This window comes from Hipposideros armiger, unplaced genomic scaffold (genome assembly GCF_001890085.2).
Source record: "Hipposideros armiger isolate ML-2016 unplaced genomic scaffold, ASM189008v1 scaffold_918, whole genome shotgun sequence".
NCBI lineage: Eukaryota > Metazoa > Chordata > Mammalia > Chiroptera > Hipposideridae > Hipposideros > Hipposideros armiger.
In genome coordinates, this window is record NW_017732268.1 from 408,613 (window position 1) to 427,873 (window position 19,261).

The 19,261-nt window shown below is 38.5% G+C and overlaps 1 protein-coding gene across 1 annotated transcript in view; it reads left to right on the top strand.

Moving 5' to 3' along the window:
• The first annotated feature begins 4,645 nt into the window (after nt 1-4,645).
• ATL1 (atlastin GTPase 1) overlaps nt 4,646-19,261 on the top strand; it is a 62,676-nt gene continuing 48,060 nt past the window's right edge. The window contains exon 1 of the mRNA XM_019630466.1: nt 4,646-4,935. Within this exon, the coding sequence (XP_019486011.1) occupies nt 4,902-4,935 (34 nt within the window). The 5' untranslated portion in view covers nt 4,646-4,901. The remainder of the gene's footprint in view (nt 4,936-19,261) is intronic.

Sequence of the window (19,261 nt, forward strand, 5' to 3'; positions counted from 1 at the left end):
ATATTCTAGATATAGGCTTACCTTACCTGCCTGAAAAGCTCTACTAGTACTACAATTCATGGACTTTAGAGAATGCCTTATTACATCACCATGTATCATAAACAACATTAATTTTGAACTAGAAACTCATTTTACTCTGAGGGAGTATGGCAAGAGGTCATGCCCATGGAATGAACTGATCTTACCTCAAACCCACCACTTAGAAGCAGCTAGTTTGATAGAATGGAGGAAAGGTCTGCTGAGGGATCAGTTGTAGCGCTGGCTGTGAGGATATGATATAGGACTTGACTTAGTAGCCAATATTAGTTGCCACCTACCCTATATTCAGAATGCATGGACCTAGGAACCAAGGGGTGGAGGTAGGCATGGCTCTTCAATTATTCCTAATAACTCACTTGAAGAATTTTTATCTCTACAACTTTGTCTCTACAATTTTGTCTTTAAAACATTAGGCTTGGTGGATCCGAAGGCCCTAGTGCCTAGGGCACAGATACTTTTTCCAAATAACATAGTCATAGTTCCATTAAATAGGAAGCAGAAACTACCACCTAGCCAATATGAGATCTAAAGACCACTGAGCCAACAGTTAGAGAGAGAGTCGTTGTGCTGGTTGAGGTGATTGGACCTAATTACCAAGGGTAAATTGGTTGTTGTTCTACAAAGAGAACAAAAAGGACTATGTTTGGAACCCCAGGTGTGCACTAGGGTACCTCTTTGTATTCACATGTCCAATATTACTGGACAATGGGAAACTGCAGCAACCCAGTAAAGATAGGACCACTAAGAACTTGAATCCTATGGGAGTAAATTTTGGGTCACCCCACCAGATGGGATTCTAGTGGAGGGTGCAGGGAAAATGGAAGCTATGGTTATCACCTTGCACCTTGTACTCAAAAACTATCCTCTCTACTTTCCCTACTATCAGAAGCACAATTTTGTTGACCTTTTCTGAGTGGCTATGTCCATGAAAGGAGACTGAGACACTCCCCCATCCTAGGGGATAAATCTTGATTGGCCAAGCCTCATTCCTCTTGTTAAAGGAATGGTTTAGGCTTATACTCATAATTCTGGGCAATGACACATAAGGAAACGTCTGCTGCAGTACTTCTAGGAAGGTTTTCCTCACTTTTTACAAGGTACACAAGACACAGATAAGCATTTTTCTGTCTCTAGGCATGACCATCTGCTGCTGGTCATCTGCCGATGACTGGAATGGCAGATGCCATTTCGGAACCATGAGAAGAGCCCTCATTAGAAAATAAGCCGACATACTGAAGATGGTAGAGTGCAACCTTGGTCCCTGTTGAAAAGTCTGCTGGTATTCTCCACTATCCATTTCCTTTCTTTCTTTAGTAGTAGACCCCCAAAATTTAAATGGATACATGGTATATTTATCAAGTAGGTGGGACATGTACTGGTCAATAGTATTTGAGTAAAGGTGATACGTGCAACTCCTGAGTTGTACTCTAAGAATGGATATTTACACTTCTTCCCTTCTATCTGGCTGGAATAAAGATGTGAATGCCCAAGCAGCCATCTTGGATTATATGATGGAAGTCCCAAGTTAAGGGTGGAAGAAAGTATAAACAGCTTGGATTCCTTGCTGTTTTGAAGCCACCATATTAGCCTTGGATCGTTTATACTCAGATTATTTCATGAGAGAAAAATAAATATCTGTCTTAAGCCACTGTAATTTCTTTATAGCAGCCAAATTAAATCCTAAGTAATGTAGTCCATGATGATATTGAGCTGATGAGTTAGCCACCATAGAACCAACCTATCTTCAAAAAATTTTTGTTATGTAACAGTAAATATCCTTTTTGTTTAAGCCATTATGAGTTATAGCCAAAAGCATCCTAACTGACAGAAATAATTTTTCAAGAGTGCTAACTGTAAAGGGAAGCAGCAAGTTGGAGCATAAGCTATTGAGAAACTACTGATTGAAAGAATACTTTTCCTATGATGGGGGGAAATGAGCATGGTGAAGAAACCAATGGAAGAAAAAAACAATTGAGGATATAGGAATGAGAGAATAATTTACGGAGTAACATCCCACAGGGGCCAGAAAGAGAAAGGATCTAGAGTACGAAAGTACAAATGAAGGAATATCTTTTCTTCTTCCTTTTTTCTGATTTAAAATAAAATTGACCTTGACTATTTAAAAACAGCCTTATTAAGATATAATTCACCTGGGGCCGGCCGAGTGGCGCGATGGTTAAGAACTGGCTTGGGACACCAGAGGGCCCCGGTTCGGATCCCACATATGAGGGCCAGTGAACACTGCCCTCCACAGTTAAGATGCTGAACAACAGCTCAACCTGGAGCTGGGCTGCCGTGAGTTGCTGGCGACGGCATAGGCTGCAGCCCCTGCGGCAGTGGGTTGCCATGGGCTACCGTGTGTAGCCAGCAGCCAGCGTGAGCGGCCAGCAGCCGCAGTGAGCGGCCGTCCAGAAGCCGGCAACTGATCTGCCTCTCCCGGGAAGAGCGCAATGATGGTGCCAACTTGGGCCAGTGAAGCAACGTCCTCCACAACTAGACTGAAGAACAAAACGACAGCAACTTGTCTGTTCCCCTTCCCCAATCCCCCAGCACTGTTCCCATCCCCCCAATTCCCCAATAAAAATCTTTAAAAAAAAAGATATAATTCACCTACTATATAATTCATCAGATTAAATAGTATAATTTAGTGATTTTTAATATATTCAGAGTTGTGCAGAATTGATTTTACAATCAATTTTAAAACATCCTTTTCTAGTTTCTGGTTTATCCTTGTATTTCTCTTGCACAGATGAGCAGATACATTTAGTTTTTCATATCCTTTTATTTCTTACAGGAAGGAAAAGTGTTTGCACTTTGGTTTTTTTCCCCATTTAGCAGTGTAGTCTGGAAATCAGTCTATATCAATTCATAAAGCTCTTCTGAATTTTTTTACAGCTGTCTAGTATTGCATTGTGTAGATGTATTATAGTATATTCAACCACTCTCCTGTTTATGGATATTTAGGCTGTTTCCAGCATTTTGTAATTACAAAACATGCTGCAATAAATAACCTGTGTATGTTGTTTTTGTGTACAATTGTTTTTATGAAATCCGTACTTTTTTTTTTAAGCTGAGCCATCCTGCCACCTGTTGGCAGCTCAGTGGCAGCTCAGCTTGGGCAGGGACTTGAACCGCTGTTGCTCAGAGCTCGCACTCTTGAGCAAGCTCTTAACCAAATGAGCCACTTGGCCAGCCCTTCTTTTTTTTTTTTTTTTTAATGGGATTCACTTGAAAGGGATTATCAGTCTGGAATGTGAGCTGAGAATTATAGTAAAGAAATTTAAGAATAACAGGACACACTTGTTTTTGTTCTATGAATTTGGTTTGTAGGTACAGGGGTGAGATAATTTCTATCTTCCTATGTTGTTTCATTAGTGTTTAGGGAATGACATTCTAATGAACACAGCCCCCTTTAAAACTGTAATGTAAACTATAATGTAAATAGTGTTCACAGTTCTGAGATCACTAGAACCATTAACTGAAATACGGAATGCATAAGATTTGGCAGTAGTAGGTAAGAGAGTTTGTTTTTTGACATGTTGATTTTGAAGTGTCAGTAGGAAAACAAAGATGACCTCAGGCAGTTATAAACTTAGCTCTGTTATGATGATTCTTTTTCCTTATGAGAGCTTAAGACTAGAAGTATAGATTTGGGAATCATCAGCATGGAGGTCCTGTCTGAAGACACCATAGTAAGTCGTATGGAGAGAACATAGAATGAGGAGTTGTTTATGATGATGAATAAGCAGAGACTAAGGGCGCAGTACTTAAGAGGCCAATAGGAACCTCCTAGGCAGAACTGACCTGTAGAGTGTGGGCAACAACCAAATACAGGAGAAAAGTGAGGAGGTGAGGAATGAGATGATGGTATCTTGAGGATGAAGTATTGTAGCATAAAGGGACAGTGTTTCTAGGATACTGAAAACTAGGTTTGAAGGCAGAGAAGGAAGAAACCAGTGAAAAGGGAGAGACTGAGAATATTTTTTTAAGTATGTATTGCTTTTTGCTTTCCATTCAAAATTGTCTGTAATCTTTGTGGCTTCCAAGGCTCACCCAGGCTATGTAGTATGACTTTACTTCACATATTTGTCAATATAACTCCAGACTTTATTTCTGCAAACCTAGTGGGAAATTTTGCCAACTAGACATTTAGTTACAGATTATGATGAATCTTCAGCTTTCATTTATCTTGATCTTCTTGATCTAATTTTAAAAGGCCTGTTCAGTCTACAGGAACAAAAATGTGTGATACCCTCTTTACTAATATGACCTTGCTTTTAAAATGGGGGGAGGGGAGTGGTGCCTGGTAGATAAATGCATATCATTTTAATTCTTTAGCTATATAAATGTTTTCAGCATGCTTGTACTAATATGTAACTGCTCTAGGAAACAGGTATGTGAACATCCAGTATAATGCAGTATATTGGTTTGTGTATTTCTGTGACTAGATAATGCTGTTAAATTCTTTGAGTGAGTGTGTGTGTGTGTGTGTGTGTGTGTGTGTATGGGGGGATTGCTCTGTGTGTGTGTGTGTGTGTGTGTGTGTGTGTGTGTGTGTGTGCCATTGAAAATGTTGCAGTACATCCTCAGTCACTGTCTTCACGCTCTAGGGGTGGGCCAAGGTAGGGAGGGTGTGACGCTGGTATTTGTGTGGACTCGGCTTGTGATGCTGAGCTTGGTCCATCCGTTTTCTCCTCCCTTCTCCTCCCCGCTCCTTCCCACCAGCGCCACAGCAACATCCTCTGAGCCTGAGCGAACTGCGCCCAGGCGGGTACAGAGACTCTCACCGCCTGCAATCTGGGCCCGGGAGAAGGGAGAGGCTGCAGTGACAGCGCCTCACCGCCACCAGTCCCTGGACCACCATGGCCAAGAACCGCAGGGACAGAAACAGTTGGGGTGAGTAAGAATATGGTGACTTCTGCAGCCTGGACGGGGACTGGCCCTCTACTTTCTGCTTCTGGAGACAAGGAGGGCCAAAGGCTCCTCGGTGCCAGCGTCCAGGGCTGGGAGACGGCCACGGCCGAGCTGCTCCCGTCCGGCGGGAGGAACCGTGGCCGAGTGCTAGCCGTGTAACCGGAATCGCGCCGAGGGCGAGGGCTGCCGCTTCGCGCAGGCCGGAGCCTCCTGGCTCTCCCCCACACCGCTAGTCGTCCTCCCAGCATTTGGACAGCACCCGCCGCTTGCCTCCGGAGGACTCGCTGGTTCCGCTTTTGCGATCAATAGGCTGGCAGGAAGGCGATGAGGGTGGGCAGAGGGCTGTTGTTACTCAGCCGACAGGGGCAAGGGGTCGGGAATCCCAACCCCCGCTTCCCTAGGAGCTGCGAGCTCCAGGCGCAGCGGGAGGCGCTGGAACAATGAGGCGGAGCACGCCGACCCCGGCTGGGAGCGTCGCAGACCCGAGCAACCCTGGAGAAGGGGCGCCTGCTTGGGAGTCCTCCAGCGCTGCAGTACGGGTTTAATGTGGGGATTGGGAGAGGAATTTGGGAAGAAGGGAAGCAAAGTTGAGGTTTCCAGCGTCCTGCCCCACCTCGACCTGGTACCCCATCCAGGCCAACACTATGGGTGGCATTGTTCTTTGATTTTACCTTTTGGAGATATTGGGCTCATGATTCAGCACCAGGACGAGGGGCGGGGGAAGAAGAGGCTAGGCCCAGTGGGTTCACGCCGTGAGTGGGTGGGCGGCGCTCACGTAGGCGGAGAAGAGAGAGTGCAGTGATGCAGGAGAAATCGCGGCCCCGCCTGTTCTGCTGCTCCAGACTTGGTTCAGGATGATTCGTGTGGGCAGGTTGGGCGTCTTTTTCCGCCTGGGGCTCCCAATTTTTTCCAGTCACAGCGCTAAGCTCACTACCATTTTAGGAATGAAAGCCTTTTAGGGCATTTTATTAATCCAAGCCAGAGCAGATCTCAGGCCACTGTGGTTTGGACGGTAGAGAAATATTTTTCATTAGCGTTGGATTATTATTTGGAAAGTTTATGCCCACTGTGAGTTCAGAGCTCCCTGATTCTCTTCCATGTCTCAGTGGGATCTCTTCTCTGTCCATCAGACCAAGAGGTGTACATTTAATTTTAACTGGTTATTTCGACTTACTTTTATCATAAGGCCGTATTTCTCCATGCCTCTGATTGGTCACAGAACCAGTTTAACTACTAGTAGAAAAGGTTTACATTTGAGAGTTTATCCAAGGTTTGTGGTAGACCTGGAGAAGCTGGAGCAAGGAGGTCTGTCTTTAGTGGGCTGCATTTAAGAGAAAGTGGTTCCATTTTCCAAAATCACCAAACACCCATTTTAGTAGGTGTGACTATTGTAATAACACTGTTTTCTTTGCTTCTGCTGAACTATGGGTAAGCTTTTTCAAATTGTCCCCTTTCCACTCCTCTCCTTGGCCTCTAGAATAATAATTTCTTGAAAACTCACAGTTAAGGTGTGCATGTTCAAATCAATTTTGGTCTTGATTTCCATGCCTTGTTGACTCCACAATGTTAAGAGATAGGCATGTGAAAATTTACCCTGAGGATTAAAGATTTTCTCCGTCATGAAGCTTTGGATCATTATTCTTTAGTATTTCCTTTGGTTACAGATTTCTTATGTAGTGGAGGTTTTTTCTTTCTTGGGAATGTTGTTCTCAAATGGAATTCACATAAAACTCACACTGGGAACTCATTAGGAATGCAGATTCCCACATCTTCCAGCCAGAGCTTTTGAATCAGTAGGTCTGAAATGAGGTCTAGGAATCTGCCTTTTAATTAACATTTTAGGTGATTGAGAAGCAGGTGGCCTTTGGATATTACTTTCACAAACACTATCTTAGATTATTTATATTTGATAGACACATATCTGAGACAGTTTACCCAGAAGTCATCAAGAGAGTTTCAACTCAAGTGATGAATTAGGAAAAGAAATACTAGAGTCATTATTTGTTCACTGGAAATTTTGACAGAAAAGAAATAGTGGAATTGCAGCCTTATCTTGATGCTCTTATGAAAATGCTTTACTACTCAGATTTTTTTTTCTGTAAAGTATATATGACATAAATTACTTAGGAAATATAGCATATGGAGTAGGAGATAGAGGCTTTTGACTAAGAGTTAGCCATGTCAGTCTTGATTCCATTTTATTACTAGCACCTAGTATAATGCTTAACACATAGTAGGCATTTAATAATAATAATAGTTAACATCATTGAACTAATGTCAGTGAGGTAGGTACTATAATCATTATTTTACATATGAAAAGGTAAATGATAGAGCCAGGATTCCAAACTCTGGCCTTTTGACTTCAGATTCTTTTGTTTTTACCACTATACTTTACTGCCTCTTCGTTGAATGGATAATACCTTCTTCATTGTATAGAACTACAGTTTTCAAGGCACATTCACCTGCATTATTGCATTTTATTTTTAGCTTCTTAAATTGGCAGGACATGTTCCCTATTTTGCAAATGAAAACACTGAGCCTAGGGTAGGTTAAATAACTTGGCTAAAGTCACATATTTAGTAAGTTAGAGGACTAAGATTAGAACCTAGGGTTGTTGTCTAATTTATTTTGTATAGCATGATGCTATGGAATGTTTTATGAGATAATGGGGCATGGCTGAGGGGAATAGAGAGAACAGGCCCCCAAAGAAGCCAGAAGTCTCTGATGAGAAAAAACTCAGGTGATAGTTTATAAAAGACTGATCTTATCATCTACCTAAATAAATATTTTTCAGACAAGTTAGAAAGCAAATGGCAGAGGGCAAAGGTAGACTATCCAAAATTGGAATATATAGTGATTTCCAAGAAAAGGACAAAAAAGATATTTGTAAAATCTGTACAGGAGACCTACAAGGTCTGACAATTACTTTTGTGAACTCATCCTAGAAAAAGTGCTACATACCTCATTGCTGAATATCACTATGGTCACCTTTGAAGTACTCCCCTTGGGAAGCTATGCACCAATGGCAGCACCTAGTCCACCCTTGAAAGCAATTTTGGAACTCCTTTTCTGGAATGGCCATCAGAGCTGTCATCATATTACCCTTGATGTCCTGAATATTATCAAAATGTCTTCCTTTCAATATTTTCTGTATCTCTGGGTAAAGAAAGCGTCATTGGGGGCCAGACCAGGTGAGTAGGGAGGGAGTTCCAATACAGTTATTTGTTTACTGGCTAAAAACTCCCTCACAGACAGGGCCCTGTGAGCTGGTGCATTATCTTGATGCAAGAGCTCCTTCAGGATCATTTTTGCACACACCTTTCTCATGCCAAGATTTTCAGTTAAGAATTTCCTAACTGTTTCTCTACCGATGTTTACTTGGTCTGCTCTGCTTCTCATAGTCAACCGATGATTTTGATGCACAATTCAGTGAATTTTTGCAATGTTTTTGTCAGTTCTGCTCGTTATTGGCCGCCCTGATCTCTCTTCATCAGTGATTCTCTCCCCTCAGAAAAATGTTTAATCCATTTGCACACTGCCATTCTCTTCATGGTATTATCCCCATAAACTTGGACTAACATGTTCCTGATTTCACTTCCACTCTTGCCAAGTTTAACAAGAAATTTGTTTGTTTGCTGCTCTAATTCAAGCTCAGACATTCTCGCAACGGTACACAAAAACACGCAACAAACAATAATGAACACCACTCAGCAAGACACCACCACACGTTGACACGAACACACCTGTGAGACACTGATATACCAGGGTTATGAAACCTTACCGAGCTGTTTGTACAGTGCTGCCAATGGAAGCTCATGGTAGCCAGTTTGCAAACTTAATTGTCAGACCTCGTAAAATTCAGATAAAGACCCTGTAGGACCATATAACAAGTGTTTGTATTGCCTGAGTGGTCCGAGACCTGTTAGGTTCTATGAAGGCCATGAAAGCTAGAGAGCAGAAAAGCATCTCTGCTGACACCCAGAATTGGGGACGGTGTTCAAAGATCATACCCAGAGATACAACTGGGAAGCAGGTCTGTAAGACTGAGAATCCCACCACCTATAGCTAAACCTACACTGAACTAGAAGTTTGACTAAATTTAAGCATTTAAAAGCCAATTCTTAGGGCCGGCCAGGTGGCAGAGTTGGTTAGAGCGTGAGCAGCAGGGTCGCTGGTTCTATTCCCACATGAGCTGCGCCCGAGCTGAGCTGCCGCTGCCAGCGGACGGATGGCTCAGCTGGTGAGAGCACGTGCTGTTAACAACAAGGTTGCCAGTTTGACTCCTGCATGGGATGGTGGGCTGCGCCCTCCCGCATCTAGATTGAAAGCGGTGACTGGACTTGGAGCTTAGCTTGCCCCCTACACAACTAAGATTGAAGGACAACAGCTTGACTTGGAGCTGATGGGCCCTGGAAAAACATAATGTTCCCCTTCCCCAATTCCCCAATAAGATAGTTTAAAATAAATAAATAAATAAATAAATAAATAAATAAATAAATAAATAAACAAATGTCAATTCTTCATAGGTAGGCATTACGATCCTTATTTTAATATATAAGGAATCTGAGACTCAGAGAACATAAGTAACTTGCAAGAGTTTCCATAATTTATAAGTTAAATACCTAAGATTTAAATTTAGGGTTGTTTGCTTCCTAGTCCACGTGCTGAGGACAAGGAACTAAAATAGTGTGCCAAAAGGTGCCACAACAAGCCTACTATCTAGGTTCAGCTGGTATAAGAAAGCAAGGCTCTATAAAATTTATCGCCTTGGACTAGAAAAGAAGGCAAAGAATGTGCTAGTGTGAAAAATAAAGGGGACAGATGAATATCAGAGTCAGTAGCCCAGAAAGCAGTCTTTCAGTGTTGGGCTTAGAGAGCTGAAGTACTACCAGAAACAAAACAGAAGTGTATCCTTTTTTGTTTATTCGTTTTAGTAATTACAGTTGCTTAAAGACTTGGGATACCACATGGGAATTTGAGTTCTCTACAGTGTAACAGAAACTGTCAGTGCAATATTGCTTTAGAAAAATAATATTTGCACTAAAATGTTAGCTTTCTCTGCCCTTAAAAAAAAAACTATCTTAGCTTCACAGTAAGTGTAACACGTCTATTTGCTGAAAAGGCATTAGTTGAAAATTAATTTTTAGTTTCTGTTTTTTGAGGAAAGATTAAAAACAATTTTTTTTCAATTTTCTAGTTGGGTTGAGAAATAATTGACATACATCACTGTATAAGTTTAAGGTGTACAACATGATGGTTTGATTTACATGTATCGTGATGATTACCATATAGGTTTAGTTAACATCAATCATCTCATATAGATAAAATAAGAAGAAAAAAATCCTTGTGATGAGAACTCTTAGGATCTACTCTCTTAACTTTGCTATGTGTCATACATACTACAGTGTTAATTATAGTCATCATGCTGTACATCACATAACTATTGGGTTGTCGGAAAAGTCATGACGCATGTTTATGACAGATGGCACTAGTTCATTTTTGGAAATACTAGAGCCATTCGCATCTATGTTATTGCTATGTTATTTGACAGCTGACAGTACTAGCTTCATTCTAAAAATAAATTGAGTAATTTGGTTAAGTTTTGGAGATTTTACAACAAGTTGAAGATGGAAGATGAAACAGTGCATTTTTGCCATATTTTACTGTTGTTTTTTTTAGCTGAACCATCCTGCCACCTGTTGGCAACTTAGCAGCAGCTCAGCTCGTGCCGGGAATCGAACTGGCAATCCTGTTGCTCAGAGCTCGCACTCTTGAGCGAGCTCTTAACCAACTGAGCCACTCGTCGGGCCCGTCATACTTTACTGTTTTACTTCCATAAAGGGAAGAATGCGCGTCAAGCTTGTGAAAAGTTGCGTAAAGTTTATGGTGACAAGAACGTCAGTGCCAGCGATGGTTCACAAAATCCCGTGCTGGTGATTTTTATCTCAACACACTCCTCAGTCAGGGAGGCCCACCGAGGTTTATGATAACAAAATAAAGGCATTGATCGAGTCAAACCCATGTTACACGACACGAGAGATTGCAGAGACATTGAACATCCATCATTCAAGTGTTCACGACCACCTGAAGAAGCTGAGATATGTAAGCAAGCTCGATATTTGGGTTCTGCATGAACTCAAAGAAGTTCATTTGACAGCGCATATAAACATCTGCAATATGCTCATTAAACGTGAGGAAAACGATCCGTTTTTGAAGTAACTGATAACTGGTGATTAGAAGTGGATTGTAGACAACAATGTGGTGCAAAAACGGTTTGGTCCCGACGTGATGATTCACCTCAAATGACATCAAAAGCAGACATTCATCAGAGGAAGGTTATGCTCTCAATATGGTGGGATTTTAAAGGTGTCATGTTTTTCGAGCTCCTACCTAGGAACCAAACAATCAATTTGAATGTGTGCTGTCGGAAATTGAACAGTTAGAACGAATCCATCATCCAGAAACGTCTAGAGCTTGTTAACTGTAAAGGAGTTGTGTTCCATCTCGACAATGCAAGACCACACACAAGTTTGATCACCCGTCAAAAATTATTAGAGCTTGGATGGGATGTGTTGCCACACCCACCATACTTGCCTGACCTTGCGCTGTCAGACTTCCACTTGTTTCGCTCTCTTCAAAACTCCTTATATGGTATAACATTCAATTCAGATGAGGCTCTAAATCAGCACCTTGTTCAGTTTTTTGCAAATAAAGATAGGTCCTTCTATGAATGAGGAGTTATGGAGCTCACTGAAAGATGGCAAAAGGTTATCAAACAAAACAGGCAATATATCATTGATTGATCTTTGTTCTTTGTATAAATGACCTTTGAAAAACAGACAAAATACGTCATGACTTTTCCGACAACCCAATAGAACTGTCAGCTGTCAAATGACATAGCAATAACATAGATGAGAATGACTCTAGTACTTCCAAAAATGAACTAGCACCATCTGTTGAAAACATGCGTCATGACTTTTCTGACAACCCAATAATTTATCTTATAACTGGAAGTTTTTACCTTTTAACTACCTTCCTCTAATTCCTCCTTCCTCCCACCCCTTACCTCTGGTAACCACAAATCTGATATCTTTTTCTGTGAATTTGGTGGTTTTATTTGTTGGTTTGTTGGTTAGATTACACATATAAGTGAGATTATTCAGCATTTGTCTTTCTCTGACTTATTTCACCTAGCAGAATGCCTTCAAGGTCCGATCCATGTTGTCCCAGATGGTGGGATATCCTTGTTTTCTATGGCCAAATAATATTACTCTGTGTGTGTGTGTGTGTGTGTGTGTGTGCGTATTACAACTTCTTTATCCATTCATCCATCAATGGATACTTATATTAACCTGTTTCCATGTCTTGACTATTATAAATAATGCTGCTGTGAACATAGGGGTACAGATATCTTTTTGAGTTAGTGTTTTCATTTCCTTTGGATATATTCCCAGAAGTGAAATTGCTGGATCATATTTTTAACTAGTTCTATTTTTTATTTTTTGAGGAACCTCCATACTGCTTTCCATAGTGGCTGTACCAATTTACAATCCTACTGACAGTGCACAGGTTTCCCTTTTCTCCATATCCACACCAGCACTTGTTATATCTTTTTGATGATGGCCATCCTAACAGGTGTGAAGTGGTATCTCATTGTGGTTTAATTTGCATTTCCCTAATGACTAGTGATGTTGAGCATCATCTTTTCATGTACCTGTTGGCCATTCCTATATCTTCTTTGTACAATCTTAAATATAGTATAGTTACCTCCTGATCTTTCTTTTCCCATTGGATGTATTCTATTTTTCATGAAATGAGACAATTTGTTCCTTTTTACTTGCCTCATTTTCTATATATCTATTCCTCTGGACACAAAATAAAATTTCTAATGTGTAATACATGTACTTCCCTACAGACTCTTCCTCTCCCCAGTTTCTAATTTAATTTGCCTTCCCTACATCTTTTTTCAAATATATTTTTCCTATAGATATATATTTTTTATGCTTTGTACCTGCTTGTACCTTGTCTTAAAGTCTCCTGGATTATAGCTTTGCTCTATTTCAAACTCTGGAGCCTTTATTATCTTTAGAACCAGTGACTAGACTATAAATGAAACCTGTGATTATCAGGAAAGTGATCATCAGGGAAATTAGTTACTTTAAGTCATTAGTTGGGATATTTTTAAATTTTGAGGCTCTTCCTCTTTTACATAAAAAAATTTTATGAAAAAAATCTGTATATAAAAGAACAAATAAAATATAGATGTTGAGTTCTAAAAAGAGTAGTGAGCATATATATCTCCACTCCCCAGCTGAAGAAATAGACTTTATCAATATTTTGACACTGTTTTTGTGCCCCTCCTTAATGGCCACCTCTCCTTAACCCCTCTCCAAAGATAAACATTTTCATAAATTTGGTGTTTCTCATTTCCTGATAATTTTATATAAAAAACCTAATATAAATGGAATCTAGAGTATGCATTTTTCCACAAAGTATTTTGTTTACTTCATATCGTCACCTACACTTAGTAATATAATAGGTGTGAAATGATATCTCATTATGGTTTAACTCTGCATTTCACTAATTACTAATGAGGTATGAGCACATTTTCATATGTTAATTAGTCATTTATATTTCCTAATCTGTGCCTGTTTGCCCTTTGCCAGTGTTTTATTAGGTTACCTTTTCTTTTTATTTTTTACAAGTTCTTAAATATTTTGATACAAGTCCTTTGCTGGTGATTTGTCTTACATATATATCTGTTGCCACTTTGTGATATGACTTTGCTCTCTTGATGGTATATTTTATTTTATTTATTTATTTTTATTTATTTTTTTAAAAGATTTTTATTTGGGAATTGGGGGAGGGGAGCAGCGTTGGGGAATCAGGGAAGGGGAACAGACAAGTTGCTGTCCTTTTGTTCTTCAGTCTAGTTGTGGAGAATGTCGCTTCACTGGCCCATGTTGGTATTATCGTTGCGCTCTTCCCGGGTGAGGCAGTCACTCGCCGGCCACTCACGCCAGCTCACGAAAGCGTATGCCAGCTGCCAGCCAGCCCCACTGCAGCCAACACCGTCACCGGTGACTCAAGGCAGCCCAGCTCCAGGTGGAACTGTTGTTCACCATCTTAGCTGTAGAGGGCGCAGCATCACTGGCCCTCATGTGGGATCCAAACCTGCTGCTCAGAGCTGGCACTCCCAAGCCAAAGCTTAACCAATGTACCACTCAGCCAGCCCTCTTGGTGGTATATTTTAACAAACAGAAGTTTTATATTTAAAAGTAGTCAATTTAATATTTTTCTTTATGGTTTGTACTTTTTATATTTTAAGAAATCTTCTCCCACCTCAGAGTTATAAAATATTTTCCTATAATATTTGGTTTTAAAGTTTTACATCTTTTTTTCATTTTTTTATTGTGGTAAATACACATAAAATTTACCATCGTAACCATTTTTCAGTGTATAGTTCAGTAATATTAAGTACATCCATGTTTTTGTACAGCCATCACCAGCATCCATCTCCAGAACTCTTTTCTCCTTATAAAACTTCTACAATATATCCATGAAACACTAAGTCCTTATTCCCTCCTTCCAGTCTCTGGCAACTGCCGTTCTACTTTTTCTCTCTGTGACATTGACTACTCTAAGAATCTCATATAAGTGGAATCATACAGTACTGTATTTGTCCTTTATGACTGGCTTCTTTCACTTATCATAATGCCCTCAAGGTTCATCCATGTTGTAGCATATGTCATAATTTTCTTCCTTTTAAAGCTGAATAACAGTCCATTGTATGTATATGCCACATTTTGCTTATCCATTCATCTGTCAATAAACACTTGGGTTGCTTCTATGTTTTAGCAATTGTGAATAGCAATGTTATGAAACTGGGTGTACAAATATCTCTTTGAGACACTGGTTTCAATTCTTTGGGTATATACCTAGAAGCAGAATTGCTGAATCATATGGTAATTCTATTTTTAATTTTTTGAGAAACCACCATACTGTATTCCACTGTGACTACCATTTTCCATTCTCACTAATAGTAGACAACGGTTGCAATTTTTCTACATCCTCGCCAACACATCTTTTGCAGTTTTATGTTATTTTTATAATATATATCCTAATGTGTGTGAGGTGGTATATCATTGTAGTTTTGATTTGCATTTTATTTCCTAATTCTTGTGATTTCTTCTTTGATCCATTGGTGGTTTATGAGTGTGTTGTATAATTTCTATAAATTTGTGAACTTTCCAGTTTTACTTCTGTTACTGATTTCTAACTTTATTCTATTGTAGTTAGAGAAGATATTTTGTATTAGATTTATCTTTTAAAAACCTATTGAGAAATAATTTCTGGCCTAACATATGGTCTATCCTGGAGAATGTCCCGTATGCACTTGAGAAGAATGTGTACTCCATTGTTGGATAGAGTGTTCTGTATATGTGTTAGATCTAGTTGGTTTTATTATGTTGTTCAAGTCCTCTAGTTTTTTGCTTATATTCTATATGGTTGTTTTATCCATTATCGAATCTGGGGTATTGAAGTCTCCAACTTTTGCGTCATATATTTTGGTGACCCACTATTAGGTACATAAATGTTTATAGATGTTATATCTTCTTGCTGTATTGAACATTTTATTAATATATAATGTCCTTCTTTGTTTCTTGTAACCTTTCTGATTTAAATTCTATTTTGTCTGATATTACTATAGCTACTCCTGTTTTGGTTACCGTATCCATTGAATATATTTCCCATCCTTTCATTTTCAACCTGTTTGTGTTTTGGATCAAAGTGAATCTCTTGTGGACAGCTTGTAGTTGAATCATGTTTTGGTTTTGTTTTTTTTAATCCATTCTGCCAGTCTCTGTTGTTTGATTAGAGAGTTTAGTTTAATCCATTTACATTTAATTTAAGTACTGATAAGGAAGGATTTACTTATGCCATTTTGCTATTTGTTTTCTTTATGCCTTATAGCGGTTTTGTCCCTCTTTCCTTGCATTACTGTCTTCTTATGTGTTTAGTTGATTTTTTCGTAGTGTAACATTTTAATCCCTTATCATTCCCTTTTTTGTGTATAGACTATGCTATGGTCTGAATGTTGGTGTTGCCCCCAAATGTGTATGTTGAAATCCTAATGCCCTATGTAATGGTATTAGGAAGTGGGATATTTGGAAGGTGCTTAGGTCATGAGGGTGGAGCCCTCATTAATAGGATTTATACTCTTATAAAAGAGACCCCACAGAGCTGCCTAGCCTCTTCCACCACTTCAGGATACAATAAGGCTTTTTTGACATGCAGGAGGGTCCTCATGTGATCATGCTGGCAGCCTGATCTTGGACTTTCAGCCTCCAGAATTGTGAAAAATCAATTTCTGTTGTTTATAAGCTAGCTACCCAGTCTGTGGTATTTTGTTATAGCAACCCAAACTAAGACAGTGGGTCATGCTTTTGGCATTATATCTAAGAAATCATTGCCTAATCCAAGGTCATAAAGATTTTATGTTTTCTTTCAAACATTTTATAGTTTTAAGTTTTATCTTTAGATTTATGATCTGTTTTCAGTTAATATTTTATATAGGGAGTGCTATACTGAGGTTTTTTGTGTGGGTTTTTTTTTTTTGCATATAGATATCCAGTTGTTCTAGCACCATTTGTTGTAAAGCTATTCTCTCTCAAATGAATTGCCTTAGCACCTTTGACATAAATCAGTTGACCATCCAAGAGACATAAAAATATATGTCCACACAAAAACTTGCAAATAAATGTTCATAACAGCATTATTCATTATAGCCCAAAGTGGAAACAAATTTCTGTCAATTGATAAATGGATAAACAAAATATAATAGAGTAATCTTCCCTTATCTGCAGGGGATACATTCCAAGACCCCCCCCAGAGGATGCCTGAAACTGCAGATAGTACCAAACCCTATATATACCATGTTTTTTCCTATGCATATGTACCTATGGTAAAGTTTCATTTATAAATTAAGCACAGTAAGAGATTTACAACAATAACTAATAAGAAAATAGAACAATTGTAACAATATACTATAATAAAATTTATGTGCATGTGGTCTCTCTCTCTCTCTCTCTCTCTCTCTCTCTCTCTCTCTCTCTCTTTCTCTCTCTCCCCCCCCCATCCCCTTCACAGATTATAAAACTTTATTGAAGGGGATTAAAGACCAAATATAGATGGAGAGATAATCTCACATTTATGGATTGGAACACAGTACCATAACAATATTGATTCCTTTCATATTGATCATATAGGGTTGTCGGAAAAATCATGACACATTTTTGCAACGAAAAACATAGAAAAAATACGTCATCACATTTCCGACAACCCAATATAAGTTTAATGTAACTTCCAAAAATTCAATTAATATTGATTCTAATATTTACACGGAAAGTGTCAAAATAGCCAATAGCGATAATAATTATTAGAATAAGAGAAGCTGGCCACATTTTATATAATGACATTTACTAAAGCTATTTAGATTAAGATAGTATACTATTGGTGCTACTACTAATATATACAAATTGGTTAATGGATCAGAATTGAGATCTTAGAAACAAAGTCATTATACACATACACACACACACACACACACACACACACACACGGTGCCAAAAAAATTTTATACACATTTTAAGAAAGGAAAAAATTGTATTAAAATTATAATATGCAATATATACCAATAACAGTAGATGAATACAATTCATGTTTGACTGCTGCAATTTCAAGAGGTGCTCAAAGCAGGTACCATAATTTTAATACAGTTTTTTCCTTTCTTAAAATGTGTATACATTTTTTTGGCACTATATATATGTGTATATATATGTGTATATATACACATACACATATGTATGAAATATGTATATGTATGTGTGTGTGTGTGTGTGTGTGTGTGTGTAACTTTATTTATGACAAAGATCATATGGTAGACCACTTGAGAAAAGAAGGGGTTTTGATAAATAGAGGTCTGAAAATTTTGTTACTCATATAGAAAAAAATCAAATTTGATTTTTATCTCACACCTTTTTTTTACAAATAGCAAATCCTGATGAATTAAGAACTTAAGTATTAAAAGCAAAACTTAAAAACTAGAAAAATATGTATGAATGTCTTTCATATCTTGTGTAAGAAATAATTTCTTAAACACAAGATACAAAGTGCTAATCATAAAATAAATTATTAATAAAATCAATACATTAAAATTAAGAATTGATCTTCATCAGTAATAGCTTAAGGAAAGTGAAAAGGCAAGATCTAAACTAGAAGATTTTCGCCATACATACAACTAACAAAGGACTGGACTAGCATTCAAGATATATGAAGAAACACTATAAATCAGTAAGAAAAAGACAAACAACCTAATAGAAAAATGAGCAAAAGGCATGTGCTCACCTCATTAGCATTTATATAAATGTATATCAAGACCACAGTCAGATACCATTTTATACCTATGTAATTGACAAAAATTAAGAAGTCAGACAAAACCAAGTGTTGGAAAGCATATGGCTCTATAGGATGTCTAATAAATTGCTGGTACAAAAATTGGTACAGCCACTTAGAAAAACAAATTTTGCATCACGTTGTGAAGTTGAATATTTCAAAAAAAATGACAACCCAGAAATTCCATTTACAGTACATCTTGCATATATGTAGTTTGCTACAAATAATCTTAGAGAATTACTTCAGTCTTTAGAAAGTGGTCTGGTTTTCAGCTCCAAAGATGTTTTTCTATCCAAAATATTATGTCTAGCCCGGGTCCCTGATTCACATCAGTTATGCACTCAGATCACAACTACACCATAGGCAAGGAGCTTCATCAAAAAAATGTACAGTTGCTATCCTCAAATAGGGCCTTTGTGCTGAGACTGAAATTAGGTGGGCAGGTAGTACAGGAATCAAATATGAATAGATAATATTATGAATAGTGGTCACCATTATTAAGCATATACTATTTGTCAGGCTCTCTCTTCACTTAATGGACATTATTTCATTTAATTATCACAAAGCCTCTCTGATGGAGGTACCATTGCTAATCTCATTTTTCAGATATAGGATAATGAGCCATAGGGAAGTTAATTTGCACAACTTCATATATGTGTTAGTGTGAAGCTGGGATTTAACAAACACTCTAACTTCAGCACCTGTGATAGGACAATATAGAAGCTATTATCTTTTGGATATAAAATCCATTTTTCTTACAGAGAGAACAACTCTGATTCACGGCTGTAGGCATGGTTCTGTTGTCTCCAGATGCTTGGTACTATTGTTCAGAAAGTAGTGCCGTATGTTTGTC